Source organism: Grus americana, chromosome 4, assembly GCF_028858705.1.
Source record: "Grus americana isolate bGruAme1 chromosome 4, bGruAme1.mat, whole genome shotgun sequence".
Taxonomy (NCBI): Eukaryota; Metazoa; Chordata; class Aves; order Gruiformes; family Gruidae; genus Grus; species Grus americana.
Window position 1 is genome coordinate 14,651,155 of NC_072855.1, and position 14,117 is coordinate 14,665,271.

General features: G+C 44.2%; 1 protein-coding gene across 1 annotated transcript; it reads left to right on the forward strand.

The window, feature by feature from the left end:
- The first annotated feature begins 9,092 nt into the window (after positions 1–9,092).
- DRD5 (dopamine receptor D5) lies at positions 9,093–11,132 on the forward strand. The gene has a single exon (XM_054824471.1). It carries the CDS (start codon positions 9,093–9,095, stop codon positions 10,548–10,550), a length of 1,458 nt encoding a protein of 485 aa, XP_054680446.1. The 3' UTR covers positions 10,551–11,132.
- The last annotated feature ends 2,985 nt before the right edge of the window (positions 11,133–14,117 follow it).

Sequence of the window (14,117 nt, forward strand, 5' to 3'; positions counted from 1 at the left end):
GCAAAACACAGGTCGAATGGAGATATGAGTATCCACGCGTAGTGATGTACAAATACCCTTAAATGATTCATTTCTGGATCCTGAAAAATGAGCTTGTGGACACCACTGGCCATATTTTATAGGAAGTATTATCAAAATCAAATGTGCACTCATTAAATTGCACCTGAAATCCATGAAATAAAAAGGATCCCCAAACTTCAAGATTTTAATACAAATATGCATTTTTTTAATTTTTCCTACCTCACTCTGTCTGATTAGAGATGATGTATGTACAGCTGGCTCATTGGATCACTTATTCCCTGGGAACTCTTGTCCTCAAGGATATGGCCTCATTCTGTGCATGCATGAATAAAATGAGATCTGTATTTAAACAGAATTGAAGCAGCTGCAGTTGCTAACAGGAACCTTAAAAAACAGAGTCAGCTCTATTAGCTTTAAAGAATGAATTTGGTCTTGAAGTTGATGATAATGGGAAATCTCACATTAATGTCAATAGTTAATGGTCAGAGTCCTTTTTTTTATTATTATTTGGAGGTGTGTTATGTCCCATAATACTCATTTGGCTGAGATTTAAAGCAAAACTTGCAGTTTTCTGTGGCGTATGTCCTGCCTTCCTCTGCTACTGTACTTCACCTAAGAACAAAGTGAGTTTCCTTCCTATAAATATGTCCTTTGGTAACACATTTTTGAATTCTTGCTAGAAGCAAGTGGATCACAATTCTGGCCTAAGAATATGTTATCAAAAAAAGATAGATGCAGTAGGTGGAAGTTTTTCTGAAAGAACAGGGATGGCAGGAAAACCAGTTGCCATCTCCTTCACTTGCAGCAAACACAATTTATTATCTTTAAGCAACATTTTCTATCAAAACTTGCACAAGCAGTGGGTACTTCTTGTTTATTTTCCAGTAAATCTTTGCTTGAATGTCACTGCAACATACCTGGAATTAAAAGCCAGTTTGTGAAAAGCACACATAGATCCATTAATTCCAGGGAACCACATCAGCATTTTAATCAAAGTGTAATGAAGAACAGGTCCCATCCACACAGCCAGGATTATCAAGGATACCGTAACTTCTTTATTCTAATTTCTTCTGCAATCAAATATTTACTAGGCTTAACTGAAGATCAGAATTCTTTTTTAAAAAAGCACAGAAACAATTCATAACATATCTAGGGCTAAATCTACACTTGGTGTTTGCTTCAGACTTGAGTCCATCATCTTCTGAATTTAGTAATTTTGCCTCTAAGAGGCAATGACCTTTGTAGGAAGGCAGCAACTAACAGCTAGGAGGTAGTACGCAACAACTTTGTAATGTCTTAATGGTAGCTGGTTACGAGAGCCCTCTTCCTTGTCCCTCCCGTTGCTCTTCTCCTAGGTATGAGGAGCACTCCTGCAGTGCTCCCCAGGTGGGATTTTCCACCACTGCCTGCTTGAATCAAATAGGTGCATTACCAAGAAATACTTTAATAAGATGTACCACTAGCCAAACACACTTTTGGAAACATTCTCAAGTCCTTTTCCAAGCATCAGAGTATCTTTCTTCTCTCGAAACCTTTAATTTTCTCTTCTTTGCTCATCATTTTGGAAAACATTTCCAGTGCAATAAGAACCAAAACTTCACTGTATCAAGAGGAGATGACTGTGCCTGCATTTGACAACAGCTCTGCATGTAGGTGCGGCGCCAACACTGAACCTGCGAGATGTGGCCACCAAGTACAGGTGAGACCTGACAGAGGCAAGCCAGTCTGCACACCGTTAAGTGGGGACCTGACACTGCGACAACATAAAGTAGTGGGGCATAATTAATAGATTAAACAACCCAAGGAAGGAAACTACTTCTGCGTTTTTCTGTCCAAGCAGAAATGAATGTTAAACTTTTATGCAACTATAATTCTCATGATTATCTTTTATGTTTGAATAGAGCTACATCTAAAATAAAATGGCCTGTCCCTCCTCAGGCCACAGATCTCTATCAACAGTACTAAAAGGAAATGCATTAGCTAGTCATTTTTAACTAGAAGGGCCATGGCAGCAACAAGAACTAGCTGCAAATTATTCCAAAATTAAAATTCAGATCCAGAGCTGGGTATCATTACTGCAGGTAATTAGTGCAATCAGTACAGCCTACGTGCAACAAACAATTCACAAATATCAGATAATTTGATCTGCAATATTTTCTCTGATGAAAGCAGCTAGACAATATTTCAATTGATAGTTTCTGTCCTTGCCTTTGTTTTCTGCTCTGACATTCAGGGACCTGCTGCTCCCTACGGCAACTCTTTTTGTCTCAGATCAATACACATTTTATGTTTCATGAAAACTGGCCTGTATACAGTTACCTCTGCTGAATCCCCAAGGCAAAAATAGCCTTTTAACATATCTTGAAAGTTAGTATATATACGAGTCTTCCAGTTGACTAACCCTGCCAAAATAATATACAGAAAATCTCAGCGGGTGGAGTTACTGGTTTATCAACACAGGGATCACTGGCACAAACTGTTGGCTCCCAGTATCATGGCCACTGCTTAGGTCTCACTGTGACTTTTACCAGAAGCCTTCCCTGAGAGGGGTGCAGAGCCGTGCCGTTCCCCAAATGAACCCCAGACTGACCAATTCACTGGGAATGATCTGATCCTGGGCCCGCCCCATACAATGCTGTCAAGGTCCTATCTCCTCCCTTTTCAGCCGCGGTTTTTGTTCCAAGGCTGCACGCTGCGCCAATCCACTGTGACTATGACTTTTTGCTGAATTCGGGGTATTTGCCTGGATTTATTGGAACATATGCTTTTTGATCTGTATGCTCCCTCCTTTGATTTGCAGTGTGTCAGCCAGAAGAATGGGGATCATAAAGGCATTACAGGGGGGGCTTGATGCTCTCTTCAATTGAAAAAGTGCCTATTTCTTCTTTGACCCTCCTTATGTATGTTGGAGAAGGAGAAACCAAGAGGATGACAAATCTAGACACACTGTAGGATGAAATGCCACTGCTCAGCATGCAGAAGGCTACTCACAATTCAGAATAAATAGCTATTGCTGTCTCAGGTGGACAGAAGAATCCACTTTAGTTTTCCTTTGTCAGCTCCAGTGCAACTCCTGTGTCAGCAGACTGATGTCTTCATCAGCTGTTCCTCTGTGTTCTGTAATAGCACTAATAATCCTAAGGATTATTGCAATAGGTATTTCATAAAGAACTTTCTAATCCCTATTGCTGATATTCTGCTACGGAGATGAATGAGACCTGTTGATTCTAAAGGAGCATTTTATTTTAAGTCTTACTTAAGGCAAAAAAAAAACACCACCAAAACTAAGTAAAAACAGTAATTTACTGCTGTTTATCTCAAAGTGACAAACTTGCTCATTCTTACCACTAATGTTTAAAAATTTGAAACTGGAATTCTTCCCCCCAAAAAAACCTGAACTACAAAATCTAGCCCTGGTCCTATACCACTCTTAAAAATACAGATCAAAAACCCTACCAGCTCTAACTGTTGTTTACGCACTTGTAAAATTACCTTGCATTGTAGTTCTCTGTTTAGCATTTGCAAGAGGCTACCCTGGGAGGATACAGCTGTCCCACAGTGCCAGCGAAGGTCCCGCTTCCCAACCCCATTCCCTTCCACCCAGCTGCTGCCTCTCGGGAGGAGGGGAGCCCAACAGTGAGTTACTGTCCGACCCCGTGAGACTTCATCCGTGTTCCTCGAGAGGCCGAGACCCAGCCGCTGACTTCTGTCTTCTGAGTCCCCTTTTTCTGTCAGACTTTTAAAAGTCTTCACAGTAGCGTCTGTTTTCATTACGGAAATTACTGTTTGTTTGATTCCATGAAGGATTTGGTTTTCCTATTCGTTTTGTGGAAGACAATCTCACACTAAGTTAATGGACAGAGTAAAATCCTAAGATAAATGATGTTGATTGCAAGTGTTCCAATAAAAATTATTAACTAAAAAAGCCTGTAATTTACACATTCAATATAAAATTCATAGGTCTTGTTAATATACAGTGGGTTAGAGAAATGGAGAAATCAGAACACTGAAAAGAAATTTGTTTTCAAATTACTCCATAGGGCAAATTGTCATACTACTTAAGCCAGAGGCAAAATTACAGTGGCTTCTTGGGGAATTAAGCCTACCTGGTTTTTATTTGCAGCTTGGTAGTATAGTTGACAAAAGACAAAATAAAAATCTTGAAATGTTCAATATTAGAAAATTGCAATCACTTTTTTCATCTTGATAATTTTCTCAGGACAGATGTTCACCTGGGATATAGGCATGCATACCCACAGAATATGAATAACATATCCAAATCGTACAAGTGTATAAATCAGGGGTTTTCTTTTTTTTTTATCTTGCTTCAAATGTCACTGATCTTTAGTAGTTTTTCATCATGTGAGCTCTTGCTATATTAAAAATAATGATACTAATTTTGGGGATATAGTTATGAATATCCAAAAATACAAGATAATATTTTATAAGATAGAAGCCACTGAGATAAATGAACTAAGACAGTCCACCAGGAAATCATATTTAGAAAAATCCTTTGCTTTTTGTCTTGGCAGCATTCATCTTTCATCTTTTACCATTGGTTTAAATGAAATCAGGCTCAGTATGAATAACCAAAAAAAAAAAAAAAAAAAAAGGAAAATCTGTGGCCAGAGAGTGATCAACAGCTGACGTAGGAACCATATTGCACTCATTACAGAGAAAAAAAGCAACAGAGATACTGGGAGAAGCGTTCATTCTGTTACATATGGTTAATTAACAGTATCCATCACAGTCCCAAGTCAAAAAAACTTAAATAGGTTTTAAGGCCAGCAGGGATAACCGTATCCATCTAAAATTACTTTTCCCACATCGCAGACTACAGAATGCTGTTTGGTACGGTCTGAATGAAGACAGAGCTGGGGGGTGAGCTGAGGCACAGTCTCTAAGAAATGCGTTCAGCCTTGGCTTTCAGACCGCAAATGATGGCAAACCTATTACGACCCAAAATCAATTGCATCAGCCATTAATCATCCTCACTGTTAAAAACGTGCACCTTACCTCTACCCTGATTTCTCACAGATTCAGTTTCTACCCACTGCAGTTTTTATAACTTTACCTGAAAGATTAAAAGTCATCTATTATCAGAAAACTTTTCCCTCCGTAAGACATTGCCAGCTGTTTCTAACCCTCCTGGTGCCCTCTGCTCAGCTAAGGAAGTTTCCCAGACACAATTCCTGTAATCTTTTTCTGACCATTTTCCAATTGCTCATATTTATTTTTATTTGAAACACGAACAGCAGAACCCAACCTATTCTGCAAGGATTTTTCTGTGCTGAATAAGTTGATGACACCAGTTCTCTCCCTTCCTTCCTCAATATTTTCATGTGGCTATATATACACCTGCGCCTTTGTCCATCCCTGTGCAGTAAAACATTTCAGCTTCAGTGAGTAAAACTGGTGGACCTTAAGCATATGTTCAACTGTGTTCCTAAATATAGCTCCACTTGAGCATACTTCTACAGTTAAGAACAAGTCTACCTACCTCGCTAAACTGGACTTACAGCCTCCTCCACCTCTACCGCTACCTCTTCTTGCCTGTCTTAGAGCTTTACTGTAATGGGAGGTTTCTGATGGGATGCTTTTATAGCCTAAACCTCAGCAGTACAGCTGTGCCTATATATTTCAACTTCCTTTTGGCATTAATTACTTTTTTATCTCTTGACATCGAGTATCTCTTAGATGAGAGAATGTGTGAATTTTTGAGTGTCGTCTATTTTTAAATAAATATCATTCAGCAGAACAGTGGGCCTGTGTATTTTGAAATGGAAATAGATTATGTGGCAATGAAAGGAAAGAGCTAGTAAAACATACATTTCTAAAATCAGGAACTGCAAAGATTTTTTTTCCCTCAGAACCACTGCAATAGCAGTTAAATTCCATTACTTCCAATCTGCCAGCTGTGAGAGAGAAGTGCAATTTTAACAGGTGAATAGAAAAAAGAAAAATGAGACTAAGCTCTGAAAGAAAAGCACAAAAGCCATTACAAAGATGATTTCAGGATTAAAAAAACCCATCCCAAATCGCTCAGCAAGTGACAGCTGTGGTTTTAATGGAGTATTCTTAAAATGAGATTTATATGCAAACTGCCTACAGAAAGTAAAAAAAAAAAAAGGATGCTAATAACTTACACACGTTAAAGGTTTTTATCCCGGGCTCACAAAATGTTGATGGCAATGGATGGAATATTACAACATACCATAAACATCTCCGTTACACAATTGCTACTCTGGTCTGGTTCTGCTATGAAGGATTTGGTACAAGCGCTGCAGCTAAGCAGCTGTCCTGATGCCTGCTCCTGCTCCACCTCTTCCCAACTCCCTGGAGTCTATTAGGGTGTCTCGTATGCCACCCCATCACAAAACAGTATTTTTTTCTACTACCATTGAAAACATTCCTGATCTCCTAATGCATTCCTGTGACTTGAAAGAAAGTTTTGAGTGTGCATGAAAAATGCTGGATCAACATTGAAGACTGTATCACCAGTGCACCTGTAGGTCCAGGAGTGTCTTTGGCTGATGAAACTTCCTCCAGCTCAATGACTGATCTTTTTCCATAGGTGTCTCTGGTGAGCAACTTCAGTTCACACCAGCTGAAATTCAAGACCATGTGCTAAAGATGAAATAGGTGGGAGAGGATATTGTATCCTCTAAATTCCAAGTTATACAGGAGCCAGACAGCCAAATGCAACACCTGACTGATAAACAAGACTTTGGAAATTCCTCTCTACATTGTGTCCGCCTATTGCAGACAGTAGTGTAGAAAGCATAGTAAAATTTACTTCTTTAGATGTCTGACAAATGAGCTCTGACAATTTTTGTTTCAATGGGTTAAGGCGTCTTTCCTGGCTGCTTGCACCTCCTCTCCGCCTGACTCCAGCACGCACAGCAGAGCTGGCAGGAGATAACATACGCCCGCACCTCCACTGCTCCCAGCTGCAGCCCAACGTCTTCGCTTCTAGAGCAGGTGCTGATTTGTACCGAGCCAGCAGTGTGTGTGCAGTGCTGCTGAGTTTGAGCAGGCTGTGTTATTATAGGGCTACTATCATTATTAAGCAGACAGAAACCTACACGTATGTTTATTTAAGTAGCTGATGCATAATGACTGCATGCATATAAATACATACATGCATATAGATACCATATTATGTATATAATTTGTGCTGACGGATTTGCATGTATATCCACACACCTCTACACTGGTGAAGCAGTGAATCAGATCATTGGTTTTTTACATAAAATATCCACATTTCTGAACCGGCAGCTTCAATAGGCACATGTACTTGTGGTACATGTGCAATTCGGTCCTTCGTTTATACAAATTGTAGGAGGCATTGCTTAGGAAAGCAGAGTTTGTGCAACAACACATTGCCTCAGCATCACAGCTTTAGTCATGCTGTTTAGAATTCAGTGGTGACAAAAGCTAAATTCTCCTTCCAATATTAAATATAACTCTGCTTAGATGTGGAAAAGTAGTGCCAATTTCTTAAGCGAGAGCTATAGTGAAGATCCAGTTTTTCTTGTGACAGTTTTAGAAAATTGCCTAAAAGGTTGCAGAGTTTTGGTTGGTTTTTTTTTTTTTTTTCTTTTTTCCTCTATTTAGTAATTCTAAGACTTAATCTTCCTTCATGTCACTACAGATCCAGCAAGGTATAGTGAGCCTTGTCCATCCCCATCTGCCTGAAGAAGCAGCTGGAAGGCTCCCAAAGAGTGGCTTTGTCAGCCCTTTTAGTGCCAAAGCAGTCTGTTGAATTAAGAACAGGTTTGATCTCTGACCGTGGTGTTAAAAAAGAATTAGGTTTGGAGAAACTAAACTCGCAATATTTTGAATAAAAATGTCCCTAACGCCTGTTCTCTGAAACACAGGCATGACATGAGTGCACGGCGAGTCCAGCAGCACAGCATTCTCACCTGCACTGCTTAGGGTCAGACCTCACTTTTCTAGCTGCGCTGGAGCCCCACCGAGAGGAATGATTCATCCCATGTAAGAGCTGAAGAGAGAGAGAATCGGGTTTCGTTTGCCGGGTTTCTTGTCTGAAATACATCTCAGTCGTCCAGCAAAACCTTTCGGAACAATTACCGATCCCTATGGAAGAGACGTAGCCCGTCCCCCTCAGCCCCCCACCCCCAGCAACTTTCAGCCCCGCTCGCTCCCAGCTGTGGCCGTGCCCGCCCCCGACAGCCCCGCTTCCGCCGGGGAGTGCGGGGGGGGGGGGGGCATTTCCCCGTTCCCTGCGGTGGGACCGCGCTTTTCCCTCCAGCCGCGCAAAACCACTGCGCAAAGCCGGTGACGGCTGCAAAAAACTGGGAGGTTGACTCGGTTTCGGGAGGGAGGAAAGGAACGCCGCAGGGCGGCCGCCCCCGCCGCGCCGTCCCGTCCCTACCCCCGCAAGCCCCGCTGCCCGGCGGCCCGGACGGGGCGTCCGTGGCGGCGGAGCATGCTCAGAGGGCGGCGGGGGCGGGAGGGCCGGCCCGGGGAGCGGGCAGCGGGGAGCCGGTAGCGGAGTCGTCGCTTCGCCGCGCTTGGAGCCCCGGCGGGCGCGGGGCGGGCGGAGCCGGCAGCCCGGGCGGGAGCCACCTGGAGCCGCGGGGGCGCGGAGCCGCGCAGCTCGGAGCGGGCACCTCGAGGAGCGGGCGCGGAGCGGGTACCCCGAGCAGGGTGCGCGCTGAGCCGCGGAGCGGTGAGCCCGAGGAGGAGAGGAGCGCGCTGAGCGGCGGAGCGGGGAGCGCAAGCGGGGGGGGACGCGGAGCGGGTACCCCAACCGGGGGCTGCGCGACAGAGACCCCGAGCAGGGGAACGCGCCGAAGTGCGGAGCGCGGCCCTCAAACGGGAGCCGCGGGGCGCGGAGCAGAGACCCCAAAGCAGGGGGACGCGCTGAGCTGCGGGGCGGGGACCCCGAGCGGGGCCGAGGAGCGCGGGTCGGGGCAGGGGGCAGCCGGCAGGGGTGGCGGCGGGGCGGGGGGGCAGCGGCCCCATGGGGCCGGGCGGCGGGGCGGCGCTGGCTGCTCGGCGCGTCCCGGCCGCCGCCGCCCCGCCACCGGCGGAAGCCGCCAGCCATGCTGCGGGGCGGCCGGAGCCCGCTGCTGCCGGAGGTGGGGACCCCCGGCGGGACGCGGGGACCGGCGGCCGCCCCCGGGGCGGCGCAGGTGGCGGCGGGCAGCCTGCTGGCTCTGCTCATTCTCTGGACGCTCTTTGGGAACGTGCTGGTGTGCGCGGCCATCGTCCGCTACCGACACCTGAGGAGCAAGGTCACCAACATCTTCATCGTGTCCCTGGCTGTCTCGGACCTGCTGGTGGCTCTGCTAGTCATGCCCTGGAAGGCAGTGGCTGAGGTGGCCGGGTACTGGCCGTTTGGGGCTTTCTGCAATGTCTGGGTGGCCTTCGACATCATGTGCTCCACGGCCTCCATCCTGAACCTGTGTGTGATAAGTGTGGACAGATACTGGGCTATATCCAGCCCTTTCCGCTATGAGAGGAAGATGACCCAACGGTTGGCTCTGGTGATGATCAGCGTGGCGTGGGCTTTGTCTGTGCTCATCTCCTTCATCCCTGTCCAGCTCAACTGGCACAAAGGTGGGGATGTTGTTGCTGCTGGTGATATTGGAGATGGATTTGGCACTGGCTGGGCAGCAGCGGGTGCTGTCACCACCTGGGCAGAAGACATGGGCACCACGTGGGTGGCATTGGCAGCAATGAGACCCTCTGATGGGACCTCTGGCAGCAATGATACCCTCGCTGGACCATCAGAGAGCTGTGACTCCAGCCTCAACAGGACTTACGCCATTTCCTCGTCCTTGATCAGTTTTTATATCCCGGTGGCTATCATGATAGTTACCTACACTCGAATCTACCGCATTGCCCAGGTGCAGATTCGTCGGATCTCTTCCCTGGAGAGGGCAGCTGAGCATGCGCAGAGCTGCCGGAGCAGCCACGTTGACTGCCACCATCACACAAGCCTCAAGTCCTCCATCAGGAAAGAGACCAAGGTGTTGAAGACCCTCTCCGTCATAATGGGTGTCTTTGTCTGCTGCTGGTTGCCGTTCTTCATCTTGAACTGCATGGTTCCCTTCTGTGAGAGCCCACCCAGTGACCCCCACGCTGGCCTTCCCTGCGTCAGTGAGACCACCTTTAATATCTTCGTCTGGTTTGGTTGGGCCAACTCCTCTCTCAACCCCATCATCTATGCCTTCAATGCTGACTTTAGAAAGGTCTTCTCCAGCCTCCTGGGATGTGGGCAGTTTTGCTCTAGCACTCCAGTGGAGACTGTTAATATAAGCAATGAGCTTATCTCTTACAACCAGGACACCCTTTTCCATAAGGAGATAGTTACTGCTTATGTTAACATGATCCCAAATGTGGTTGACTGTGAGGAAAATCGCGAGGACCCTTTTGATAGGATGTCCCAGATCTCCCCTGACCATGAGATTGCCACCGACTCTGTCTGTGAGCTGGACTGTGAGGGGGAGATTTCACTAGGAAAGATAACACCTTTCACTTCAAATGGTTTACATTAAATTGCATCCTGCCCTGGTCAGTTCTTCTTGGATGATAGAACAAAATATTAGCACTGAGTGGAAAAAGCTGCTTGATTTTATGCTATGGTCAGTCACTTCATGCTAAACTCACTTCTACGTGTAGCACTTTGCAGGATGTAGACAGCGTCATACAGGGAGCTGGCAACGCAAACTGAATTCAGCACTTCCCCAGGCTGAGAGAGGACCAGGCAGTCGTGTTGATTAGCTGTGGTGGGGTATTGTGGTATAATTGCAGTCAGTTCATGTTTATAACGTGTTTGCAAATGAAAGGTGCCGTTGTCAGTGCTAAGTATTACAACTTCTAAAATCAGGGACAGATGTGGCTGGCATAGACATTAAATAGAAAAAAATTCTAGGCTGTTTGTTTGTTCAGATCTTATGTTTCTTTTTCTCTGTTGTTTTTTGTTTGGTTGGTTGGGGTTTTTTGTTGGTTTTTTTTTTTTAAAGATAGAAATAGTGAGGTGGTGATTTGGATGATTATTTAAATGCGTGTTTCTGCCAAAACAGTTTATGTGAAATCCATGTTCTCCTAGGCGGCGTTGTTGCCTATGATATCCTTGCCATGTTCCCAGATGAATAAATAAAAGTCACGTTGATCAAGGGGTTATTATCTTTCATTTATCACCCTGAAAGGTTTACAACAAGTATTCAAACTTTAACATTTCTGTTTGAATGGTTAGAATGACTAACAGCTAAACCCTATTATTTTAAAAGCAAAATAGTCTGTATAGAAAATACAACTTTTGAATAAAAGCAAGGCTCATAGGAATGATTGACTTAGATAAACTCTTTAATATGGCTCTACTTACAGCTAGATTCATGCCTGTTTTTCTTTAATATTGTAACTGATGCTATCCCTCTCTGCAGCTAAGAATATCAAGTGTACATATCTACTAGCTATTAAAACTTTCCACTTAATTCTATACTTGAACATACTTTTTAAATATACTATTTATGAGAAGTTTGGTGATAGAATTAGGACGTGGATGTATCTAAACCCAATAATTATATTTGAAAATTATGTTAATAATCAGCATTTCCCAGTGTAGACATTAGAGAATTCATTCAAACCAAGAGAAGAAAAATTGCCATTGATGTATTTTTTTAGTTATTTACTTATTAACTGGAATTTAAATATACTTTAAGTGCTTTGACTCTACAAAAGCAGTCTTTAAAGCTCTGTTTCTGTTGAAACATTTACATCAAATGGAATATTTTATTTAGAAATGTGTAAGCTTTCAATTCAGAAATCAAAAGTGATCTTATTTCGAAGACGAATGATCAAAGGTAGTAAAAGCAATACCAATATTTATTTCAAGTTTTGGCGCACAAAATGAACAACATTTGAATTCAATTTCCCTTTAAAAATACCTGTGCCGTGAGCTGAGCAGATTTAAATCGAATTGTAGGTGCGGATTCACTCCCCCATCATGGCCCTGACCTGGGGTCTCCCCCTTCCCGCCCAGCTGGGAACGGAAGACCCCCATACGCTATATGGGGGGAAAGTAGGATCTGCACTAGGCAGCATGGTTCAGGGGGAGTCGTCTAAGCAGATGCTGGGATTTGTGAATGTTACGCACTTAGGATTGAGCCTCTTTGGAAGTCAAGCCCCTAATACTGGTTTGGGGATTGTCTTACCTCCCCTGGGGATATGGGGTCGAAGAAGCGCAGGAGGTATGTGATTGAAATCCCATTGTGGTTGCTTCTGCTGCAGTCCAGTTTTGTCTGCAAGCAACGTTTTGTGTGTGTAGTCTTTCATATTCATTCATTAGTCATTTTGTATTATCTTTTCAACTGCTTGTCACCGAAGATTGACATCTACCTGAGCGTTTTCTTTGCTGTTGATATGAAATCTCAGTGTAATATCCCTTTACAGCTGTCCTCAGAAAAGGTTTTGTGACTGTGGCTTAGGGAAGCTTGGAAAACAGAAATCTCATGCTCAGAACCAGGATCAACCTACTAATGGCTTGACATCGAGGGTGAGTATGTTGTCGTTTCTCCACTAAAGCAATCCTATGTTGCCCGGAGTTAACTGTAGTTCTGTCCCTCCTGGTTAGATAAACTTGCCCAGAATAAAATCATTTTCCCAAATAAAAATGAAGGAAACTGCTTCTGGTGGTGCAGTGATGAATTATCCCAACTAGAATTTAGAATATTATATTTTCCAGTTACTACTCAAGTTTTGAGGCTAGTACAGCATGTTAAACTTGATAGATCTGTGCAAAAATCCTGTGATAGCCAGATGCAAGAGGTGCAAGCACCTGGTGCTGATTCCAGCTCCCAGGGCAATGCCTATATTTTATCCAATTTTGTCCATATTACGTCAGAAGCAGGCCAGGGAAGTGGGGCAGGGAAAACACGATCTCTTCCTGAGCACCTGTGTGCCAACAGGCTGCGCAGCCCGACGCTGCGTGTTGCGCCCTGCGCCAGCAGCAGTACAGAGCAGAACAGTTTCAGTAGTAACAGTGAAGAGAGTGTCCCCCCACCTCCCCAAATAGCTTTTCCTCTTCAAAATAATCCCTGTGCTGGTGGTGTGACAGTCCTCTCGGATCCAGTTCCCTGCAGGTGAGGTGGAGGGGTAGGTGTGTACAAAAAGATGCTAGTGCATCCCCCTGGCAGGTGCCTTTCTCCTTGTCGAGGCTTTACCGGCCTGGGTTTCTGGAGCAAGTGAGTGGGCTAACTCTGGGACGCAAGAAAATGACATCTCCATCAGTGGGTTTATATAACAGCTTTGCACAGAATGTTAGAAACAGGCTTATCTCAGATCTGAAGGAAGGCAAATTTTAGCCTGCTCCCAGAATTTGGGAGCATATTAGGACAATACAGAAAACTAGCCAAATTGCCACTTTCCATTACTAATTTTTAGTTTATGACTTCAGCTGGTAAATGATTTCTGATAGTGGCTCTACGATGTAATCTCTCTCCTTGGAATACGTACCTGTCAGGGAGCTTCATCCTTTGGAGCCCAGGAACGTCAGAAAGGGAAGATTTCTGCTTGGAAAGACAGAGTGAAGGTACAGTTTTGCTAGAAGCACAGATTGACCTTAAGGATCTGAAAGAAAACCTTTTTCTTGACTTGTAACAGGGACAATTTTTTGGTAGTGTATTAAAAATTAGTAAGATAAACTTTTTAAAGAAATGTGTATCTTGCCTTGGACTATAAAAAGGAGCAGAGTGTTTTAACGAAAACATCCCCAAAAAGGCTTTTTTTAAACTGGTTTCTCTCAGATGAAACTGCTGCCCTACTTTTTTAATGGTTTCCCTCTTAAGGATGAATGCATCTGCCTAGCCGTAGAGCAGAGTTCCTTGGAAGTGCAAGCAGATTTTGAAAATCCTCATATCCTTGTGGTGTCACTCAGGAACTCATCTGTGCCAATGGTTTTGTGCCTCCCATCACCATGTTTTCTTCCTTGAAAGTCACCTTGCTCCTGTCATGCATTTTACTCCCTAATTAAGCCTGATCACTTATTGCTAACTCAGTTTTTTTGTTTTTTCTTTTCTTTTTTATCCTTTGTACTTTAATGATTTGAATGTACAGTGCCGTTT